This window comes from Malaclemys terrapin, chromosome 8, assembly GCF_027887155.1.
Source record: "Malaclemys terrapin pileata isolate rMalTer1 chromosome 8, rMalTer1.hap1, whole genome shotgun sequence".
NCBI lineage: Eukaryota > Metazoa > Chordata > Testudines > Emydidae > Malaclemys > Malaclemys terrapin.
Genome location: NC_071512.1, coordinates 43,982,908 through 44,007,633, shown reverse-complemented (window position 1 = coordinate 44,007,633; position 24,726 = coordinate 43,982,908). Strand labels below are relative to the sequence as shown.

General features: G+C 45.1%; 1 protein-coding gene across 2 annotated transcripts in view; it reads left to right on the top strand.

Moving 5' to 3' along the window:
* Nucleotides 1–24,726, top strand: part of TEDC1 (tubulin epsilon and delta complex 1) — a 205,628-nt gene that overhangs the window by 121,460 nt on the left and 59,442 nt on the right. Inside the window, exons 6-7 of one of the 2 annotated variants that reach the window (XM_054038538.1) lie at nucleotides 5,242–5,328; nucleotides 18,321–18,533. In XM_054038538.1, the coding sequence (XP_053894513.1) occupies nucleotides 5,242–5,328; nucleotides 18,321–18,533 (300 nt within the window). The remainder of the gene's footprint in view (nucleotides 1–5,241; nucleotides 5,329–18,320; nucleotides 18,534–24,726) is intronic. The other variant, XM_054038539.1, reaches the window with a different exon arrangement.

The window sequence follows — 24,726 nt, the reverse complement described above, 5'->3', positions numbered from 1 at the left end:
CTATGACCTGCACATCTCCCAGAGTCACTAGCTTTCGTAGCAGCACCTCAGTGATTGCTTTGGCTACTTGCATCACAGCAGCCCCCACAGTAGATTTGCCCACTCCAAATTGATTCCCGACTGACTGGTAGCTGTCTGGCGTTGCAAGCTTCCACAGGGCTATTGCCACTCGCTTTTCAGCTGTGAGGGCTGCTCTCATCTTCGTATTCTGGCGCTTCAGGGCAGGGGAAAGCAATTCACAAAGTTCCAAGAAAGTGCCCTTACGCATGCGAAAGTTTCGCAGCCACTGGGAATCGTCCCACACCTGCAACACTATGCCTTCCCACCAGTCTGTGCTTGTTTCCCGGGCCAAGAATCGGCATTCCACGGCTATAACCTGCCCCATTAACAGCATGATCTCCAAAGCACCGGGTCCCGCGGTTTGATAGAATTCCATGTCCATATCCTCATCACTCTCCTCACCGCGCTGCCGTAGCCTGCTCCTCGCCGCCTGGTTTTCCAGGTTCTTGTTCAGCATAAACTGCATGATAAGGGGCAAGGTATTTACAATGTTCATGACTGCTGTCTTGAGCTGAGTGGGCTCCATGCTTGCCGTGGTTTGGCGTTTGCACTGTTCACCCAGGAAAAAGGCGCGAAACGGTTGTTTGCCATTGCTTCCTGGAGAGGGGGGAGGATATACCCAGAACCACCCGTGACAATGTTTTTAGCCCCATCAGGCATTGGGATCTCAACCCAGAATTCCAATGGGCGGAGGAGACTGCGGGAACTATGGGATAGCTACCCACAGTGCAACGCTCCGGAAATCAATGCTAGCCCTGGTACATGGACGCACACTGCCGAATTAATGTGCTTAGTGTGGTTGCATACAATCGAATTTATACAACCTGTTTTCCAAATTCGAGTTATATAAATTCGGATTAATCCCGTAGTGTAGACATACCCTAAATAGATCACTTGCTTTGGGGAGTAGAGGACTAGATTGCTCATCACACATTAAACCATAACCTAATCTGTGTTGGGGGCAGTAAGAAGAAAGTTGCATCTTCTTGAAAGATGCAAAGCAACAGCATATCTAGGCTTTAGTTTCCCCATCTGCAAAATGAGGATAAGAGATTCTTGAAAATCCCATCCTCAAATGGATGTGTTTAGCATTAATTACTTAATGGTGGCAAATGGCTTTGAAGATACAAAATGCTGTTTGGAGACAGATGGACATTAGAGCTGGGGGAGGGAGGCCTTGAAAATTTGGTTGATATGACAGGGTAACAGGGTTCCCACTCAACAGTAGTACATCGCCTCATGTCTAGATCTGGAAAGTAGATCTCGTGTTGTCGGGTGCCCCCTTCTACTCTCAGCTTGCTCTCCGACAATCTTCTGATAACTTGGCAGGAGCCGTGAAGTTGACAAGAAAGCTGGGCAGCTAGAGCTCACCTGCCCCCTGCTCCTCTGGAGAGCAGGGCGGCTGGATCCTGCTCCTAGCTGGGAGCCAGTCCCGTGGCTTTGGACTAAGCTGTGAAATTGAAAAGGCTGCCCAGCTCCCAATGGGGGTGGGTGGGTGGATGGCCAAGAAGCTGGGGCAGCTGGCCCCACTTTCCAGGGGTGAGAAGTGGCTTCCCCCAGCTCCCAGTGGGGAATGCGGGAGGGGGGAGTGGCAGCCTGCCAGATCCCAAGAGCCTGTGGGGCAGCCAGGCTCCCAGCAGACAGCTGCCAGCGGAGCTGAGACACTGGGCTCTCAGCTCCCCAGACTGCCCCTCTTAGGTCAGTGGAAGTGCTCCTGGTGAGGATGCGCACCACTGACAGAAGGAGGGTAGTGTGGACATGCACCTCCACAGTAATTACTGTGGTGGCTATAAGTTGACCTAATATAGGTTGACTTATGTTTGTAGTGTAGACATACCCTCAGGTAATGCCAGGTAACTTAATTGGCCTCTCAGGCCCTCATGAACACTATCAGGGCTGGTGTGGGTGCACATCCCATCACAGGGAGGTCTTTGCCTGCTGAGGGCAGGTATGTATGACTGAAAGCCTCTGCCTGTTAGGGCACCAGGAGAGAACCCATGAGTCTGGCTTAGTGGCACCCTGTATCCAGAAGACACCTTTTTGGAAACAGACTAGCTTTTGTTTGTTTATTTTTGCAGTAAGATGTGAACGATATCTGTAGAATATTAGCTTATCATAGAAGATTAGGGTTGGAAGAGACCTCAGGAGGTCATCTAGTCCAACCCCCTGCTCAAAGCAGGACCAACCCCAACTAAATCATCCCAGCCAGGGCTTTGTCAAGCCTGGCCTTGAAAACTTCTAAGGATGGAGATTCCACCTTAGAGATTCCATTTATATTATGCTTCCCTCTAGTCTCTGTGCTGCAATAACTTCATAAACCTGCAAGAGCTGTGAAAAGGATAACAGAATCCTGCCACCCAGAAATAGTAACAACCATCTCAAGGGATGGAAACTAACATCTTGGACGCTGCCAGTCGCCTGTCACTGAATGTCCCAGTGGGTTTGAATACCATCCCCCTAGGATTAGCTCTGTAATCATCCCATTACTGATTTATGGCATAAGCCGTCTAGCACAGAGTTGGTGGCTGTTACAGACATTTCAAATGTTGTAGCGCATCGGTGAAAAGTGAACAGTTGTCTCTGACCTGTGGTGAATTAAATGAATGCTTCCCATGTGTTAATTGAGTTGAATAAAACCAGTTAAAACAAGAGCATGAGAAAAGCAGTCGCTTTTGTAGTTTCTTACTTCACATGACTAATGGAATATTTTTTTAAAAAATATTGCTTGTTCTTTACATTACAATTTCAAGTCCTAACCAGACCTGAAGACTGTAGGGGAGAACTGGGGGAAATGAAAGCACACAAGCTAAGTGTGTGACAGCTGAGCAATGGGGAGGGGAAGAGGTTAGTAGCCAGACTGATTAAGTTGCTTTGTTTTTACTTAACCCATATTTAGTTCCACTGACTAACATGTTGGAGAAAGAAAGCTTTTGATGAAGGCTCAATGCTCTTGTTAAGGTGTGAGAGCTAATAACATACATCTTCTGAAATATCCATAGTTCCTTCAGCCAAACTAGGAAAGATCAAAGCTGTCGTGTGATATTTCTAAGGTTTTTTTAACAAAAAGAAAAACCCAAATGAACAAAGATCCCCGCCCCCCCCCCAACCTTCAGCCCCTCTTTAGTTGTCATACTGCAGCAAAAGGGGCAGAAGTCCAATTCTCCTCCCTCCCTCCCTCTTTGCAGGTCGCCTTTAACATCCCTGCTAATCCTGTAACTGGCAGTCACTGACAACAGTAAAGAAGTACACATCAGCCTGTGTTGTTTGCATGAACAGTGTGTAACGTGTTTTAGATCTAGCATTCAGTAATTTGTAGCAATTATTTTAACATAGTACCTTTCCTCCCCTGATTGCATCAGCTTCAGATTATTTCTTAGGGGTAAAATAGCAAAGCAAATAACTCCGGTTTTTGAGTTCTCGTAGCCGTTGCAGTGCAAAGTAAGTAAAAGCCACAAAGCTGGCTGAAAACACTTATGTCAGCAGTAAGTAGATTGAATTAGAGCTCCAGTCTTGATCTTCATCTTTGAAATCATGACAGAAAAATGCTTTTGGAGTTCTTCAAAAACTTGCCTGCGATGCCATAGTGGCATGGACTCATTCATTTTGAATAATGGCCTTTACCCCGATGCCTTTTTTTAATCACAAAGCTGGTGAGTGACTTTGGCACTTGCACATAATTTACTTATCTTCTGTTTATCTCCTGTTTTCCCATCAATCCTGTTCTGGCTAGAAGAGTTTTTAGAATCTCTTTATTGTACTGCTGTATAACTAGCCATTCTTGGGATCTCTGTCTCCAACTTTATATATTCATCTTAATTTTCCAAAGGGACTGTTAATTTTGTGTGCCCAGCTTGAGCTACCATAGTAGCCTGAGGGTAGGTGCACGGTAATTTCCACTCCTCTCTAAACTGACTCAGGTTAGGTTTCCCCTTTTGAAAATGGAGGCCATTATATACATATACAATCTGAAACGGGGGGAAGAATCTGGTGATATTTATTTTCTCCCCCTCTAGGTATACACAATTTAAAAATCATTTGTAAAAACCCTCATTTATTGCATTGCCTACAAATAGGAACTATGGTAGAGGAGCTCCTTGTGCAACAGGAGCAGTGAGGGAGATGATCTGGCTATACATAACATTTCAGAAAGAATTCCTCCTTGTCAGTTACTATTTGTGGACACTGCAGGATAAGTGAATGTTTCTAAATGATTTGGATAAGGAGCAGAGAGATGGGCTTGGCATCCTGAGATTCTAAGGTCATTCTGTGCATAGGAGCAGTGTGGAAAAAGGCACAGAGATGGGAGAAGTAGAAATAACTGGATGTCAGTGTTGACATGGTTTCTAGAATGGTGGAGTTGGAGGGGATGTAATAGGAGATCAGGTTCTAGATGTTGGCTGGGACACGGCTGTACATGACCTCAAAGAGAAGAGAAGGGATTGAAACTTGGTATGTTGGCCAGACTCAAAGAATAGTGGGGGACATGGTTTGATCCAAATGTGGGAGCGACCACTTTAGCAGCAGTGTGTGGAGTGTAGCTGAGCTGTGTTGTTAATTTTGGTATCTAAGAAGCACATGAGGTTTCAGGATCTACATGAGTAAAGACCTTTTTATATGAGTTGTATTGTCTTGATCCCTTCAAACTGACATGTGAAGCCACGAATGTGTATATGGGTATTATGGTTATTGTATGGCTGGGGACTGGAATGCATTATAGATGTGAGGAAAAGCTTTTCTTCAGTTCCACGCCATATTTGCATAGCTGGGATTTACATTGCTTTTCACTAAATAATGTATAGTGCAAGCCCCAGTCATAGCAGCATATAGTCAGAAGGAAGAAATTGCTGGAGTATTGGATACACAGGACTCTGTTCCTCACTGTGTACCCCATTGCCTTCTGGAAGAAGCATTCCTGTTTGCAGTTAGAGTAGGGTGGGATGTATACATCCAGACAAGTTTATATATATTCTAAATCCTTATATCTTTAGCAAACCAATGTTCTACCTGTAAATGTCAATCTATAAGGTGACTATGATGAATTCCACATAAGAAGTGGAACCTGGTATGTGATTGGGTAGCCTTCATTATTCAGACCAAACAGGCTTTAAAAATTGCACCTTATATATTGCACAGATGACTAAATGGGACTTGATTTTCTTTTCTTTTTCCCCCCCTCCCCAGTTGTTGCAGTCACTGGAGTCTGAAACCTCTCGATTAGAAGCCTTTCTGGAATGGAAACGACTGGAACCAGTTTATTGGCACTGGATGGTAATGAATCAAACTAAATATTAAGGGTGCAGTTTTCTTACATCTAACAAACAACTGGCTGCTCCTCAAACATCCTTACCATATATTTGGAAAAGTGAATGTCAACAACCTATACAACTTCCTTTTGAAGATGAGGCCAGTTAAATTAAAGGACATATTCTTAGATCTCCCTCATCATTCTAGCCTCTGTTGTATGACTTATTCAGCGGCGGCTCCAGGCACCAGCACTCCAAGCACGTGCCTGGGGCGGCAAGCCATGGGGGGCACCCTGCCGGTCCCTGCGAGGGTGGCAGTCGGGCAGCCTTCGGTGGCATGTCTGCGGGAAGTCCGCGGCTTCAGCGGCAATTTGGCGGCGGGTACGCCGAAGCCGCAGGACTGGCGGACCTCCCACAGGCAAGCCGCCGAAGGCAGCCTGACGGCCATGCTTGGGGCGGCAAAAAAGCTAGAGCTGCCCCTGGACTAACTCAGGCAAGTTAAGAAACTGGAGGGAAGAAAAGCTGAATTCAGGCATCTACAGTTATCACAAATGGAAATGCCTGATCTTTTATGTTTAAGAAAACATAGCAATCACACATTTTGTTATAAATTAAATGGCTAGTCAGAAGAGGAACTTTAAGTTTTATTACAGACTCAAAGACAACTAAATTTGTAAGCAGTTGAAATTTCAAACAACTTCATTTTTCCAGCCAGACAGTGTGTTGAAATTGCAGATTTCCCCTTGAACTGTGTTGAATGATCATAAGAAAATCAATAAGCCTTCCTCTATGCATCTTATGACTTCTATACATCTCACTTCTGTATTAAACTTTCACCAATTTACAGCTGCTGAAAGTAATTCTTAAAAAACAGCAATTTAACAAAATGAGTTTACAGAATTTGTAGAAGCAGGACCATTAATTGCCAGTGTACCTTGTTCTATACAGAGAGCAAAATAAAGGAGTAGAAAATCATATAACCTGTCTTGAAAAATATTTAAAAACCCACTAGCATGTGTGTGTTGTCAGCAAAGGTGATTGTTTCTATAATAGCTGGTGCTTTATTTATCTCTATTATTGTGCTGCTCTGAAAAGTATCAGCATTAGGGTGGGCACAGATCCAGAATCATACAAACAAGTGTTCAGATCAGGCAAATTGTAACTGCAGTTGCTATGGAGTTTTGATCTACTCACCAGGGGCCTGCTGCTGTGAGGCGCTGAGCTGGTTGTGGAGGGTACTGTGAACATCATAGGATGGGCTCTGCACCTCTCTGGATGAGGTCCTGAATAAATACTGGCCAATAGTACATCATTATTTGAGAATCTAACACACTATCATTCCTAATTGTAAATGTGTATTTTCTCTCAGTCTGTGGGATCAATATCTGTTTTCTTTCCTTTTTGTTGTTCTTGAATGCTGTAGAACATACTAAAGAACCCAGATAAGATGTATTTTGACCCATGTTGTAACTATCTAGCAGAATTCTCATAAGAACTTTTTGCATTAGAAAAAGGTTGTCTGGTTCAGAAAACAAGTGCTTCTGTGTTTCTTAATTCCACGCTACTGTGGTTTTCATTTGACCCCTCCATTTTCCCCTTAAGAAGCAAGCCAAAGTGTCTCTTTGCTTGCTTCAGCTACTTTTCCTGCTGAATTTTCCCCATATGTTTATCACCGCTTGCATGGGATACTTCTATCTGATTTCCTGTTTACTCTTGTGTATAGTTTTTTCAACTTTTAGATTACATCCTCTAGTTTTTTAAATCATCATCAGTATAAAAATATATTTCCATCAACTGTATCAATCCCTTTCATATTTTGGAGACCATCTTTTCCAGTGAGCATAAACTCAGATTCCTTAACTTTTCTTTATCATTGTTCCAACTAGTATAATCTGTGCTGTCAGCCCCTTTCTGTGAAGTGTGCAGAACTGCACTTGTTATCTCTATGGGGTCTACCTACCTTAGGGCTAGGCTAACAGTCTCACTGCCTTGATTTATATTCGGTCCTTCTGCTATTATAACTCTTTAGTTCTTTGAGATGATCTCTGGACATTCCCACTCTGGGGATGTACAGAGGTCATCTCCAAGAACTCCAGTTACAGGTGAGTAACCTTCCTTTTATGATTTCTCCTTTTTACTGTGGCTGTGTGCTGAGCTGATGGACTGAATGGTTCCCTCACAGTAACCTGCAGCTCTTTTGATCACTGTGGGGAATGGTAATTACATTTAGTTCAGATTCCCTGAACTGCTTCCTTACTCCCAGATTATTTAATATTTTTACAATGAATGCCTCTGCTCTCCAGTCATCTAGACCAGCCAAGTCTCTTGGATTCTGGCTGTCACATTCCTCTTTCCTTTCTTTGTCTCCAGGCTTTATCTCATCTGCCAACTTGAAGATCTTATTTTCAGAACCCTTGAGCTCCCAAGCATGGAGTCAGAAGCCCTGTGAGAAAGGTCTTGAGTACACTCCATTTCAACAAAAATATATTCTATTCTCTTTGTCTCTTGCTCTAGTACAGTTTTTTACCCAGCCCCTCACACCTTTCAACTTACCGTTTTAGGTTTATTTATCTTTCTAATGTAACCAGTCACTAGCAGATTTATATATTGAGCTCACCAGCATGCTCTAAGCATGTGGAGTCCAGAACATCACCGTGACTGTGGTCTCAGTTAATGACTGGAGTGCAGGAGGTAAGTTTTGTCTTGTCCCCATCAGTATCACCTCTGTCTTGCCAGTGTCCAGCTTTCAGCAACTGCTCTTAGTCCAGATGCTGTTTTTGGCCAGGCACTGAGAAAACTGGAGGGGGCAAATGCAAACAGCATGCCAGATAGAACCATCAGCCAGCATATAATGCTGTGTGATATTCCAGAGGGACATCTACAGAATCTTGGATGACAAGAGGAAGTCATCCATCAGAACAACCACCAAGTTGTCTTGGTTTTGTGCCCTGGCCTGAAATGTTGAGAAGGATCTAGGATGCTGGCAACTGGTAGATCAAGTTGAAGTCAGTTCTTTGCCAGCTTCTCAGACAGCTTTCTCAAAAACAGTGGGCAGTGTTTTGTGATATTGCTGGGGTTGCATGTTAGTATCTTAAGTGTTGGCTGGAGTGATAGATTCCCTTCTTCACAGGAGATGTTGACTATCCCTGTAATCAGGAATACTAGATGTTTTCAACCCTTTCATTGCCCAGGACTGGCCTGCATTAGGGTGGCAGGTGGTGGCCTGGACTGTGTTTTGACTTCAGGAACATCTTGTTGTCTGAGTGGGATGAATTCTTAGAAGTAGGGTGGTGTTGGTCCAGTGCTCATCTTGCTGAACTTGGTGTCCCCAGAGTCTGTCCTGATGCAAGGGATCTTTGAAAAATGGTTTGATAGTTCCTTGCAGCACAGTGAGCATGGCTGAGTTCTGTGACCAGATGGAAGCAGTTTGTGAGTTACAGGACTGTGACAGGAGAGAAGTTGGCCTCTTTCCATTTTTAATGGTAATGACAAAAGTTTGTAAGAATTCCTTGTGCTAAAGTCTCTCTGTGACAGCTAGCATTCTGTGTTTGCCTTCATCAATGTTTGAGCTTGCTTTCTTCCTGATTTTTCTGTGAGAACCATGCAAGTCCAAGGAGGAATGTCCTTCCTTTGCAGAGCATTGATAGCAGAAGTCCGAGCCTGGTTGTCATGCCTTACTAATTCTTATGTCCCTTGGCTTCTAAATTCAGTAGAGTTCTCTGAGGAAACATCTGGAATTTGGCAGGGTCCAGATTAGGACTTAGGCAGGATATCCTAAATTGTTGTACTGGGCCTAACAGAAATACGACGTGATGATTTTCACAAATGGAAATTTACATAAATTTGTGTGTAGTCTAAGCAAAGGTTGTACATGTATAAGACATCAAACACATTCTTGGGTGTCGTAAAATAATAATAGAAGGCTTAGAATGGGAAGAGGATTTGGAGGAGTAGTTCTAATGAAACAAGTGTATTTTCTAATCATTATAGAGCACAATTTTGAGAAGCGCAGTCAGGAAAGTAACTGAAATACTTTCCTCATGGATTGTATTTTCTAAAAGGACAACCTACCTAATTGTCAATTACTGAGGGACAATCCTCATTCATTAATATATTTTGCTTAATCAAATCTGTGTACAACTTTTCATGAGTGATGTACCGGAGTACTTGGATTCTAATATCTAAACTGTATTGTTATTCACCGAAATTTGAGTTATTGCTGATTATGTACTCTATGTATCATATGACTTTTAAAAACAAACTTTGTATTTGTGGATAATCTAAGCACTATACCCGGAGGTACAGACACTCGTTTCTCAACCTATGTATTATATAATTTTTTTAACATTCGTTTTAATACAAATTTTAAATAGAGACGCTAACTTGAAACACTTTGTTCTAGTAGAGAAGAACTGAAAGTGTGAGACTAATAAGAAATCTTAGTATCAGTGACACGTGGCGAGCAATAGGTTTACAGGACATAGCCCTCCAAAGGGATTAGGTTCAAAAAAGTATATTGTGAGGAATTAAACAAGTTAGTGAGCATGGAGCAATGGGAGGAGGAAGTGTTAGAACTCACAAGTGAGGAAGAAGATTGGAGCATTTTAAATAGCACTATGATCAAGGGGCAACAGACTAAACTTCCTCAGAAATGGACAATTCTTGGAATAAATGACCACTTAGGGTATGTCTACACTGCAATTAGACACCTGTGGCTGGCCTGTGCCAGCTGACTCTGGCTCATGGGGCTCAGCATTAAAGGGCTATTTAATTGCTGTGTAGACATTTGGGCTGGGGCTGCAGTCCAAGCTCTGACACTCTCCCACCTCATGGGGTCAAGCCCAAACGTCTACACCTCAGTTGAATAACCCCTCAGCCCAAGCCCGCTGGCATGGGCCAGCCATTGTTTTTTAATTGACATACCCTCTTGCAGGGCTGCTCAAAGTCGTGAACCTAGAAATGAAACTGTCCTAGAAATGAAGAAAGGGGGAGGGAATTAAATGAGACTATGCAGTGTCAGTTAAGGCGTGTAGGGGCAAGAAAAGGGCAGCAAAATGTGTTAATGCTGCCAAAGGGTTTAAGAATGGCTGTTACAAATCTATCAGTATAAAAATGCTAGAGAGGAACTAGGCTCATTCAGTAGTTAGGGAGATTAAATTAATTAGGTTTCTAAAATAGCTCTGCTACTGAACGCTTTCTAAAATTCTAGTATGAAAAATGAGGGATGGGGTGGACTATAGAATATGGATAATTAGCCATGAGAAATGAGGAGCTGTTGATAAAAAATGTTAAATTTGGGAAGGGGGGGCTGTAAAAAAAAGTAACTATATATAGATCAGCATGTCTAGATTACTTAAAATTTGACTAAATAAAGCCCTGGCTTAGAATTTTGCCATATTTAAATACTGAACTCCCAATCTTTGGGAAAAATAGTAGTGTGTGATTGTGTAATTAAAGACCATACCAAACAAATCGGTCTTATTATCACTAAATCAAAGATGGAAATTATTAAAATTAATTTACCTACTGATGATTTTATATACTTGGAAGGAGAAGCCTTGAAAACTGTTAATAAATTTAATTATATGGGTAGCATAATTCATGATACTGGTGACAGCATAGGTGAAGCAAATGCTGTATTTAAAAAACTTAACACAGGATGAAAGTCCAATATGATTAGCAAAAACACCAAACTTAAAATCTTTAGAAGCTATGTCCTAAACATCCTCCAACATGGAGTAGAGTCCTGGAAAAATAAGTCAAACCAGCACAAACTTAACAGCTTTCAATGTAAGTGTCTGCGTAGAATATTCAAAGTAAAAGGGACTGATAAAATAAGTAATGAAGAAGCACTAGAACGGGCATCATTACCTACAACAATACAGGAAGGGGTGTAATCAGGAAGGCCAAAACACAACTGGAGTTGCAGTAAGCAAGAGATGTGAAGGGTAACAAGAAGGGTTTCTACAGGTATGTTAGTAACAAGAATTGCGTCCAGCTTTGGGCCCCCCACTACAGAAAGGATGTGGACCAATTGGAGAGAGTCCAGCGGAGGGCAATGAAAATGATCGGGGGATTGGGGCACATGATTTACAAGGAGAGGCTGAGGGAACTGGGCTTGTTTAGTCTGCAGAAGAGAACAGTGAGGGGGGATTTGATAGTAGCCTTCAACTACCTGAAGGGGGGTTCCAAAGAGGATGGAGCTCAGCTGTTCTCAGTGGTGGCAGATGACAGAACAAGGAGCAGTGGTCTCAAGTTGCAGTGGGGGAGTTTTAGGTTGGATATTAGGAAACACTATTTCACTAGGAGCGTGGTGAAGCACTGGAATGGGTTACCTAGGGAGAGTATAGAATATCAGGGTTGGAAGGGACCTCAGGAGGTCATCTAGTCCAACCCCCTGCTCAAAGCAGGACCTAATCCCCAACTAAATCATCCCAGCCAGGGCTTTGTCAAGCCTGACCTTAAAAACCACTAAGGAAGGAGATTCCACCACCTCCCTAGGTAACCCATTCCAGTGCTTCAGCACCCTCCTAGTGAAAAAGTTTTTCCTAATATCCAATGTGGTGGAGGTGGTGGAATCTCCATTCTTAGAGGTTTTTAAGACCCGGCTTGGCAAAGCCCTGGCTGGGATGATTTAGTTGGGGTTGGTCCTGTTTTGAGCAGGGGGTTGCTAGATGATCTCCTGAGGTCTCGTCCACCCCTAATCTTCTGATTCTAAGTGGTCCAGAAGAAGAGCTGGACATATTTGGAACATCTTTTAAGAATGCCAGATTATAGGCTACCTAAAAAATCATTTCTTTGGTGACTCCAATGCAAGAGATGGATAGGCCAGCCTAGAGCACTGGTGTGCAAACTTTTCCAGTTTCACCCTCCCATATCCTTAACAGAGTCTGTCCATGCCCCGCCTCCATGACTGCACAGCCAAGGCTTCCTCAGCAGTCTTCTACCTTGCAGCCAGGCTGCATTGGTAGGGCAGGGACATACCTGGCCTCTGCCTCTCCTCCCTCAGGTTTTCGGGATGGGGGAAGGTATGTGCGATGGTCTCTGGGGGGTTCCCAGCAAAAGGGCTAACCAGTTCTCAGGTCAGGATCTCCCCCCAAAGTCAGAGGGCTGGTTCCTTTGTCTTCTAAGGTGCACGAGAGAGAGAGAGAGAGAGCTCTTTATGTTTTCTGCTCCTTTCTTTTATAGTTCAGTGAACTTTTGAAGTGGATTCTTCTGAGGGCTACCCCTCAAAACAAAGTTTATTCAAACAGTAAAGAAGGTGACATGGAGTCTAGTGGCGAAGAAGGCTCCGTGTTTTTTCTTTTCCCCTGTATTTGCTGAAATGCAGATTTGCCTGGTCTCCTGCCAACTGCTCTCCCTGCTGCCTTGAGGACCATGTTTACTACATATATGTAAATTGAGGTAAACAGACATGCCTTGGTTTATGATAGATCCAGGGCTGGCTTTACACCTTGCGAGCCCCTAAGCACCCCTGGGTGGCTGGGCAGCTGGAGGGCCCCCAACTCCGCACTCCCCTCTCCCCCCGCCCACAGGGGCTCAGAGCTCCGGGAGTTCCACTCCTGCTGCCTGGTGGCAGCCTGGAGTGCCGAGCCACCGCAGGCAATGGGGTTACCCCACCACTTCTAACTTTTAGACACCCCACCACTCAGTCCCACTACCACAACTGTCCAGTGCCCCGTCTAGACCCTCCACTACCCAGTACCCCAAAACACACAGACCTACCCCACTGACCAGAGGGCCCCCCCCAACCCTCCCTAGAGACCCACTCTCCTGCACTCTTCTGCCCCCCAGCCGGACTCACCGGCCCCATTGGGAGATGACTGTGTCTGCTGGGCTGAACCGGCAGTGTGGTCGGCGCTAGTCAGGGATCGCCATGGCCCTTCGGGAGTGGCACGATCAGCTAGGCTGGAGCAGGAGCAGGGCCTGCCCAGGCCAGGCTCCCTCAGGACTCACTTGCCCAGCAGGGCCCCCTGCGTTGGACTGCTCTGAGTTCTTCCCCTGCCACAGGAGGCTGCTTCGCCTTCCCTGCTGCCAGGAACGCTTCAGCTGGGCTGCATGGGGCCGTCTCCCCCTCAGCCAGCCCCTCCCCCCTGCTGGAGCCAAGAGAAACAAACTTTGAATTTTTAGGCATCCCTAAAACACCAGCGTCCCTAAGCATGAGTCTACTGTGAGTAATTGGAAATCTGGCCTGGATAGATCTGTTTAACAACTTTTGCTGAGTCAGGCCTGTGTGTATTTGAACATGTGCTAATTACATCATACAGGGGGATTTCATAACTTTACACGTAATGTTGCTACATACTTTTCACCATGCTGTTATTGACCAGTGAGTTATTAGTTTTCAAATGATACCTCACGACATATATTGTACAAAGATTATTACAATGGTGTGAAGGGTGTGAATACAGGGGTGCTTTTGGTCAGAGTTGCCTTTATATTATCAGAAAAAGCTTACAGCTTTTTGAAAAGCTGTAGGTTCATGTTTTCACACATAAGGAGTATTAAACTACTGGGGAAAGATGGTCCTGTGACTGTAAAACACCTGCAACATATGCAGGTGCAACGTATGCAGAAGACAGTGCCATAAACGAGTTTTACACTGAACTTCAAGCAGACATTTCATGAACCCCGTCTAGAGGTTTTCTTCATAATGGGGGACTTTAATGGCAAGATTGGGAGTGATAACACTGACTGGGAGAATGTCAAGGGAAAAGAAGGAATAGAATTAAGAAATGAGTAAAGTGATAGATTGCTTCAGTTCTGCGCTATCAATGATTTCTTTACAACAAACTAGGGCTGTCAATCGCAGTTAACTCACGTGATTAACTCAAAAAAATTAATTGTAATTAAAATAATCACGATTAATCACACTTATAACAATAGAATACCAATTGAAATGTATTCAGTATTTTGGATGTTTTTCTACATTTTCGATATTGATTTCAATTACAACACAGAATACAAAGTGCACAGTGCTCACTTTATATTATTATTTTTTATTACAAATATATGCGCATTAAAAATGATAAAAGAAATCCTATTTTTCAATTCACCTCATACAAGTACTGAAATGCAATCTCTTTATCGTGAAAGTGTAACTGACAAATGCAGATTTTTTTTTGGTTACATAACTGCACTCAAAAACAAAACAGTGTAAAACTTTGTCGCCTACAAGTCCACTGAGTCCTACGTCTTATTCTGCCAATCACTAAGACAAACAAGGTTGTTTACATTGATGGGATATACTGTTGCCTGCTTCTTATTTACAATGTCATCTGAAAGTGAGAACAGATGTTAGCATGGCACTTTTGTAGCTGGCGTTGCAAGGTATTTACATGCCAGATATGCTAACCATTCGTATGCCCCTCATGCTTTGGCCACCATTCCAGAGGACATGCTTCCATGCTGATTATGCTAGTTAAAAAAATAATGCGTCAATTAAATTTGTGACTGTACTCCTTAGGGGAGAATTGTATGTCTCCTGCTGTGTTTTACCCGCACTCTGCATATATTTCTTTGATAGCAGTCTCTGATGATGACCCAGCACATTTGTTTTAAGAACACTTTCACAGCAGATTTGACAAAACGCAAAAAAGGTACCGATGTGAGATTTCTAAAAATAGCTACCACACTCGACTCAAGGTTTAAGAATCTGAAGTGCCGTCCGAAATCTGGGGGGGACAAGGTGTGGAACATGCTTTTAGAAGTCTTAAAAGAGCAACACGCTGATGTGGAAACTACAGAACCCAAACCACCAAAAAAAAAAAAAAAAAAAAGAAAAAAGAAAATCAATCTTCTGCTGGTGGCATCTGACTCAGATGATGAAAATGAACATGCGTCAGTCCGCACTGCTTTGGAGCATTATCCAGTAGAACTCATCATCAGCATGGAAGCATGTTCTTTGGAATGGTGGTTGAAGCATGAAGGGACATATGAATCTTTAGCGCATCTGGCATGTAAATATCTTGCAATGCCAGCTATAACAGTGACATGTGAATGCCTGTTTTCGCTTTCAGGTGATATTGTAAAAAAGAAGCAGGCAGCATTATCTCCTGAAAATTGTAACCAAACTTGTTTGTCTGAGTGGCTGACCAAGAAGTAGGACTGAGTGGACTTGTAGGCTCTAAAGTTTTACAGTTTTATTTTTGAATGCAGGTTTTTTGTACATAATTTTACATTTGTAAATTCAACTTTCAAGATAGAGATTGTACTACTTTGGTGGCACCTTAAAGACTAACAGACTGAATAGGGACTGGGAGTGGCTGGCTCACTACAAAAGCAGCTTTGCCTCTCCTGGAATTGACACCTCCTTATCAATTACTGGGAGTGAACTACATCCACCCTGATTGTATTGGCCCTGTCAACCTTGGTTCTCCACTTGTGAGGTAACTCCCTTCTCTTCATGTGTCAGTATAATAATGCCTGCATCTGTAATTTTCATTCCATGCATCTGAAGAAGTGGGTTTTTTACCCATTGTCATAACTATAAAGGGAAGGGTAATAGCTGTCCTGTGTACAGTACTATAAATCCCTCCTGGCCAGAGACTCCAAAATCCTTTTCCCTGTAAAGGGTTAAGAAGCTCAGGTAACCTGGCTGGCATCTGACCTAAAGGACCAATAAGGGGACAAGATACTTTCAAATCTTGGGGGGGGAAGGTTTTTGTTTGTGTTCTTTGTTTGGGAGTGTGTTCGTTCTCCGGGAATGAGAGGGACCAGACATCAATCCAGGTTCTCCACATCTTTCTAAGCAAGTCTCTCCTATTTCAAACTTGTAAGTAAATAGCCAGGCAAGGCGTGTTAGTTTTCCTTTGTTTTCTCAACTTGTAAATGTACCTTTTACTAGAGTGTTTCTCTTTGTTTGCTGTACTTTGAACCTGAGACTAGAGGGGAGTCCTCTGAGCTCTTTAAGTTTGATTACCCTGTAAGGTTGATTTCCATACTGATTTTACAGAGATGATTTTTATCTTTTTCTTTAATTAAAAACCTTCTTTTTAAGAACCTGATTGATTTTTTTCCTTGTTTTAGATCCAAAGGGGTTTTGGATCTTGATTCACCAGGAGTTGGTGGGAGGAAGGAGGGGAATGGTTAATTTCCCCTTGTTTTAAATCCAAGGGGTTGGATTTGTTTTCACCAGGGATTTGGTGAAGGTTTTTCAAGGTTTCCCAGGGAGGGAATCAATTGAAAATGGTGGCAGCCGAACCAGAGCTAAGCTGGTAATTAAGCTTAGAAGTTTTTATGCAGGCCCCTACATTTGTACCCTAAAGTTCAAAGTGGGGATCTCAGTCCTGACACCCATTAAAGCTTATGCCCAAATAAATCTGTTAGTCTTTAAGGTGCCACCGGACTCCTTGTTGTTTTTGTGGATACAGACTAACACGGCTACCCCAATACACTACAGTACTTGTATCCCCGCATGCTCAAGCAATATTTTTATACTTCTCCCTAGTCGTCTGTCCAAGTTTTCACTTCTTGTAAGCTTTCTTTTTGTGTTCAAGCTCACCAAAGATTTCTCTGTAAAGCCAAGCTGGTCGCCTGCCATATTTGCTATTCTTTCTGCACATAAGGATGGTTGGTTCCTGCACCCTCAATAAGGATTCTTTAAAATACAGCCAGTTCTCCTGGACTCCTTTCCCCCTCATATTAGTCTCCCAGGGGATCCTGCCCATCAGTTCCCTGAGGGAGTCAAAGTTTGCTTTTCTGAAGTCCAGGGTCCATATTCTGCTGCTCTCCTTTCTTCCTTTTGTCAGGATCCTAAACTCGACCATCTCATGGTCAGTGCTACCCAGGTTGCTGCCCACTTCTACTTCCCCTACCAATTCTTCCCTGTTTATGAGCAGCAGGTGAAGAGTAGCATGGCCCCTAGTTAGTTCCTCCAGCACTTGCACCAGGAAGTTGTCCCCAACACTCTCCAAAAATTTCCTGGATTGTCTGTGCATTGCTGTATTGCTCTCCCAGCAGATGTCAGGGTGATTGAAGTCTACCATGAGAACCAGGGCCTGGGATCTGGGAACTTCTGTTAATTGTCCGAAGAAAGCCTCGTCTACCTCATACTCCTGGTTTGGTGGGCTATAGCACTTCACTCTTGCCTGTTACTTTATGTAGAAGGTGCTATTCTGCTGCTACTACTACGGACGAGCTGCAGGACAAATCCTCGGGCCTGGTCTACATTTAAATAGCTACAGCACTCAAGGGTGTGAAAAATCCTCCCATCCCCAAGTGCTGTAGCTATGCCAATCTAACTCCCAGTGTAGAGTCAGCTAGGTTGACAGAAGAATGCTTCCATTGACCTAACTACCAGTGCTTTGGGAGGTGGGGTTCATACAGCAGCAGACAAACCACTTCCATTGCTGTAGGCTGCATCTACGCTATGGAGTTATGCTGGCATAGCTATGACAGTGTAGCTATGTTATTACAGTCCCTGTAGCGTAGACATGGCCTAAGATAGCCAATGTGCACTGAATTCAAGACTGATACTTTCATGGGTAAGATTTAAGACAAAACAGGTTAACTGTTTTAGGCCAGAGTTTGAAATAATCACTACTCACTTTGAGTGCAGTAATTATATTAATAATCCTTAAATATATATATAAAAAATCTCACTCTCGTCCTGACATTTGAACTTAGAGGTCATAAAGAGAACACCCCTTCCTCAGATCTCTGGAGGCCATGTTCAGAGCTTCTGGAGCACTGAGCTGTGACCATCTTACATTCCATGGATTGTGTTTGGTTTCAATAACAGCAGTGCAGTATAGCTTACAGTAGGCAGTTTCCTCTCTCTTGGGTGTTTGCTAATTTAGAAATACATTAAAACATGTATTTATTAGGAAGCTGAGCAGATTCTGTTCAATAATAGTACTGTTTTTTTAAATATGTGGAGTAACTGTGTCTGAGATCACCACAGTCAGTTCACAGTAAGTTCTTAAAATTAAATATTGGAGAAACACATGGCAAGCAAATGATTTCCAGTTGGTGCTATAAAGTTAATGAACTTTTACCATGTATTTTTTCCTTTAGGAAACTGTATTAGATACCCTTGATGAAGATGCAAATACATTCAAGTCAGAAGATGTTTGTAAAGAGAAAAACACTTTGCCAAATGCTAACTTGTGTTGCCACAGTGTTAGCAATATTATTGGAGAAATTGACAAATTGACCAAAGATCTAGTGATTCTATGTGATGGACTGCATGAGCTAGTAAATTGCAAGAAGTCAGCATGGTATGAAAAGGTAAGGATTGTATTTATTTCTTGACTTAAGGAAAATACCTCACAAGATGACTACTACTGTGTATGAACCATGCACTGATTCTCACCCCAGAACTCCTATGACTCTTACTATGATTATTTATTACTTGTTTCAGATAATGCCCACAGAGTGTTAGGTGCTTTTCAAACAAAAAATAAGGTACAATCCCCACCCCATGAGGTTATGTTCAGAAACCAGGCAGATGTGGTGATCCCTACGCCAGTGACAATACATTCTGAAACCAGACAGATGTGCTTGCATTGTGAGGGGAGTAGTAAGAGGATAGTGACTATGGAGGAGAGGGAGGCAGGAGAGGATGGGATCACTGGGCCAAATGGAGGGGAAGAAGAGGACAGCAGATGGGAAACCATAGTGTTTGTGATGGTGGCAAAGGAGGAGAGGTTAATCAAAGAGAAAAGTTCGGGGAGATCATGGCAGGTGTCAAGGCTGAATCTCCACTCTGTCACTTCAAGTGCAGAAGGTTGGGGCCTTCTTAAACTCCCAAGGTTACAGCTTTTCTCTGACCTTGGCTTGGTAAACGCTGCCACCACCCACATGCAAAAAAACCCCTTGGACCCAGGAAGGAGCACTTGGGAATTCCTCCCTATGGGGTACCTTCAAGGCCTTCTCCCCCCCCCCCCCCCCGAGGGGAAAGAGCTGAGAAAGAAAACAAAGGAAATTAGCTGTTGCCACTAGCTAATCAAACAGCATATGCACAAACTCTTAAGACACCAAAAATCCAATCCTGTTCTTAAAAAAGGTAAATTTTATTAAAAACAAAAAGGAAGAAACTACATCTGGAACTTAGGCTTTTGCTAGATTTTAAAAGAGCAATTCCAAAAATTAAGCACCCAAAATAGCTTTCTTGGGGGTTAGCTTAAAGGTTACAAGCAAACAAAAGCATCTGGGGTTAGCATAGAAGAGTCCACAAGCCTTAAAAAGAAACAGAAATAAACCCAATCACATCTTCTAAACATTCCCTGCCTTCCAATGATTCCTTCTAGGTCTGGAAGATAATTTTTCATACCTGGTTCAAACCTTACACAGCATTCCTGCGTATAGCATTATTGCTCCATGTCCTTGTAGCCCAGAGAGAACAACAGACAAAGGGAAAGTTTCTTTCCCAATTTTAAAAAGTTCTACCCTTCCCATTGCCTCTTTTGGTCAGGTGCCTGCTTCCTTTTCTTTTACCTGTGGGCTTGTTAACTCTTTACAGGTAAAGCAAATAGAGGACAGCTACTAAAAGGAATTTTATAGCTAACTGGCTGGCTGGGAGTTCATAAAAGGGAGCTACTCCCACTTCATTTATCACAGCAGGTCTTGTCAGTTTTCACTGAGAGGGAGTTTCCTGGAGATGGCTGAGGAAGTTGAGAAGGAGGCGGGTTTCAGAAGGGAGTGGAAGGTTGCAAAGAGGTAACAGGAATTGAGTGGTAGTCAGTGAGAGAGGAATAGTGTTGCTTGCCAAGGAAGACAGTAGAACTGAAGGAGAAGAGAACACAGTTGAAGTGGAAGAAGTCTTTGTGGCCAGGGGACTTTCTCGAGGAGCATTCAGTGGCACAGGAACAGAAGGACATTGGGGTGAGCCAAGGTTGTGGGGTTAGTGAGATGGACTTGGTGGTGGGACAGGCAAAGGAATCAGGTTTAGTGGAAGGATTGGACTTCTGACTGCTGAGGAGAGGGATGAGAGAACTGGGGATGGGTGGGAGTGTGGAAGAGAAGTCCTAGAAGTTGATGGATTGGAGCTCATGACAAGGCTAGGTGGAGGTAGGTGAATCAGGGGATGTGTGTGTTAAGGATCTGGTGGTGGTTGTAGGGGGGAACTCGGGTATTCAGAAATGGTGAGGGGAGCAGGTGTAATGAAGACAAGGATGGATAAATGGCCCTTTTGAAAAGTGGGGTTGATCCAGGGTTGAAGGTCAAATGAGGGAGTGAGAGTGAGGAAGACAGGATGTTGAGGTGTCAGGCAGGAAGCTGAAGTCATAAGGATGACCCTCTTGAGAGGAAGAGACAGCAATCAAAATCCAAGAAGAAATTGTTTGGAAAAACTGCAGTGTGAAAGACAATAGGGCATGTGGAGAATAGAGGCTAATGGAGTGTTGCTCAAGGGAGTGAGGTAGAAATGGCTGATATATGGATAACAAGTACATGGACCATTTGGGATGATGGGTGTGAGAGGCGAGGTCACCACAGGAGAGAGCAGCTGTGGAGAGAGTGTCATGTGGGATCAAGAAGCAGGGGAGATGGTTGTAGTTTTGCATGGGGTAGACCTAGCTCTTTCCCTTTGTTTGGCTGCTTTGTATGGGCTGACCCACAGTTTCTGTGATTGCAATGGCCAACCAATAGCATTCTTTGGTTGAATGGGAAAACCTACATTAAAGCAATAGGAGATCTGAGATTTTGAACACTCAAAAAATAAAATTCCAGTGTATGGCTCCCAGAGCAAAGTCAATTCTGACTTCTGTGTATATTACCATAAATGCTATTAAATACTGCCTTCATATTAAATCATATTAATGCCTTAATAACTTTGCGTGTTTAAAATCTCATCTCTCCTATTGCTTTTATGTAACTTTTGGGGTTTCATTTCCTTGCTTTTATAAAAGAAAAAAGTAAGGAATCATTAATTGTACATTGAAATAAATGTCCTGAATTTGTGTACTTGATTGATGTGCTGGTCATACATTGCAGTATATCTGAGATTCAGTGAATGTAATGGAAGGTATAACCATTGAAACAAAGGCAGTGCAGCAGGATGTGGTGTTAAAAAGATGGTTTATCAGAAGTGCCTCCCCTTTCACATCCTACAAAGAACCATTCTGTAATACTAAATAACAGCACCTTTTGGGAAGAAGAAGGTCAGATGATTCTCCATCAGTCTTTCTTATAGCAATCCTCCCAGCTGTCAGGGGAGGAGGGATAGCTCAGTGGTTTGAGCATTGGCCTGCTAAAGCCAGAGTTGTGAGTGCAATCCTTGAGGGGGCCACTTAGGGATCTGGGGAAAAATCAGTACTTGGTCCTGCTAGTGAAAGCATGGGGCTGGACTCAATGACCCTTCAGAGTCCCTTTAGTTCTATGAGATAGGTCTCTCTCTCTCTCTCTCTCTATATATATATATATATATATGCATGCAAGATGGAACAGAATAAAGTCGAGAATCCTTATGCAAAATACTGTCTCCCCTCAGTCTGTCTTATTCCTGCAAGCATGCTGAATGCAGAGCCTTCTCTAGCCCCCACTCAAACAATCTTCTACCTCTTCCCCAGAAGAAATGAGATTCTTGTGAAAAAAGACTACAAAATGAAGAATTTGATGTGTCAGAAAAGAGATGATGTACAGTAGCCAGTGGAGTCAGTGGATACTGACTGATCTGTCTTGTATATGGGCCGGTCCTGTGTTAGAGAGGCCAGAAATAATCTTGGATCTCTTAAGAAGACTCCCATGGGTGGGTGTCACACCTTTATTACAGCCTTGTGCCCACTTGCTTAGATTGGATCGTATAACAAAAATGTGTGCATCCACAAGTATGCTATTTGAACCACTGTATCTCAGTCACGTGAAAATCAGTTTTCATCCAACCACTAAAGGCACATCTCCAACTTTCATAGCTTATTTCCTTTGTAAACTTCAAGTTCTTCTTCGAGTGATTGTTCACGTCCATTACACATTAGGTGTACGCGCTCCGCGTGCACGGACGTCGGAAACTTTTTCCCTTAGCGGCTCCCGGCGGGCTGGCAGGGCCCCCTCCTTCCCGCCAGAGCGGCACCCCGCTCCAGGATATATATATCCCTGCCGACCCGACCCCTCCAGTTCCTTCTTACCGTCCGTGGCGGCGTTGGAACAACTCTGTCTCTCGTCTGAGAGTGTCCTTTAGTAATAGTCATTAGTGTTATCTAGCAGTTATCAGTTAGTTTGTAGTAGTGTTGAGCCAGTAGTTAACAGCTCATTAGGGTACTTAAAGTTCCTGCTGTGGTTGTTTGTTCAACCCCGGCACCGGCCCTGGGCGGCGGGGCATGCCGCACGCCCAAGGCTTCAAGGCTTGTGCCACGTGCCGCAGGCCTATGCCATTGAGCGACCCCCACGCCTCGTGTCTCCGTTGCCTGGGGGAGGCTCACCAGAAAGAGCGCTGCAAGATCTGCAAGGCCTTTAAGCCCAGAACTAAGAAAGAAAGAGACTTTTGCCTTAAGCAGCTGCTCATGGAGACGGCATTACAGCCCTCCACTTCGGCGGCACCGTCTGCCTCCATGCGGAGCGCCCCGGCATCGGTGCGGGAACCGGCGCCGGCGGGTCACCCGAAGCCCACGGCACCGACCCAATGGGGACATATACGACGCCGGTCGTCTTCGCCGGCAAAAGCGAAGGGCCAACCTAAGGCCCGAGGACGCTCCCCGCACAAGAGGGCGGCACCGGTGAAGACCTCGAGTGCCCCTAAGGCCGGCACGGCCCCGGCACAGACCCCGGTAGTGGCTCCGGCGCCGAAAGGCCCGTCGAGCCCCGGGATGGGCGTGTCGAGTGAGGATGAAGGGCTGGAGGAGCTCTTGGAACAGCCCTCCACTCCGGACACGTTTGAGGCAGCTAAGGACCTCATCGCATTGTCCGTCGAGGCCCCGGCACGCGCTGAGGACGCTCCGCCGAAGCTGCCGCACAGAGGCAAGCCGGCGATGGTGCGCCCATCACGGTCGCCGTCTCGGCACCGTTCCGAGAACCGGTCCCGGTCGAGCTCCGCCTCGGTGGACTCCCGGTTGCCCTCGGCGCAGGAAGCACCGCCGCAGTCGGGCTTCAACAAGCGGTCGGCACCGACTCAGCAACCCAGCACGAGTCGGCACCGCGAAGTGTTGGCGGTACGTTACCCGATGCCGACCAGCCGTAGCCGTTCCCGGTCCCGCGATCACCGGTACTGTTCCAGGTCCAGGTCAGCGAGACGCTATTCCAGGTCCTGGTCGCGGAGGCGCTACTCCCCAAACCCGGACCGGCACCATCCTACGGCTCCGCCGTGGCCTTCCAGGTCACCGTCCGTGGTCTCGGGGACTGACTCAGACCGGTACGGCGGGTATGCCCATAGGTCACAGGCCAGCAGGGACTACGGCTGTTCTCAGTGGGGCCAACCGAACCAATGGCCATTCTGGACACCCTGGGCCTACCACCAGCAAGGGCCCCCATCGAGGGCCTCGAGATCCGGGCCATCGGGGTACCGATCCCGCTCCCCGCGGCACCGCCTGCCATCGTATAGGGAGGCAACGGTCTCTAGACCACCGGAGCGGGAAGGAGTGGACTCTGCACCGAGTACGGTGCCGTCCCAGTCCCACGCTGCGGGTCAGGCCCCAGAGGAACAACTGGCTGATGCCGGGTTGCAGGACAATGAGGATGGGCAGAAGGCCCCGACCTCTTCCTCCTCACCAGACGAGGCAGTAGCGGGCACACTGGTGTCCAGCCCTCCCCCGATTGACCATCGGGCACACCAAGACCTGCTTCGCCGGGTAGCCCTCAATCTGGGCTTGCAAGCGGAGGAGACTGTAGAACAGGACGACCCCATGGTCGACATCCTGAGCCCGGAGGGCCCCTCCAGAGTCGCTCTCCCGATTATACGGACAGTCCAGTCCAACTATAAGACGGTGTGGCAAACGCCGGCCTCCAGTGCACCGACTGCAAGAGGCGTGGAGAGGAAATACTTTGCCCCATCTAGAGGGTTTGACTTCCTCTTTTTACACCCGTCCCCCTGTTCGCTGGTGGTCTCGGCGGTCAACGAGAAAGAGCGTCATGGCCAGCAAGCTCCTGCCCCCAAGGGCAAGGAAGCTAAGCGATTGGACTTGTTCGGGAGGAAAGTCTATTCATCTGGGGGCCTTCAAATGAGGATCGCCAATCAGCAGGCGATTCTAAACAGGCACAATTTTAACTCTTGGGCATCAGTTGCCAAGTTTAAGGACTCCCTCCCACCTGACGCGCATCAGGAGTTCACGGCCCTGGTGGATGAGGGAATGGCAGTGGCCAAGACCTCATTGCAGGCCTCCCTCGACTCAGCCGACGCTGCGGCTAGAACAATTGCGTCAGGGGTCGTGATGAGGCGTTCGGTGTGGTTGCAGGCTTCAGGTCTCCCGCCAGAGGTGCAGACCACGCTGCAGGACCTCCCGTTTGAAGGTTCAGGCTTGTTTTCCGACCAAACGGACGCCAGGCTACATAG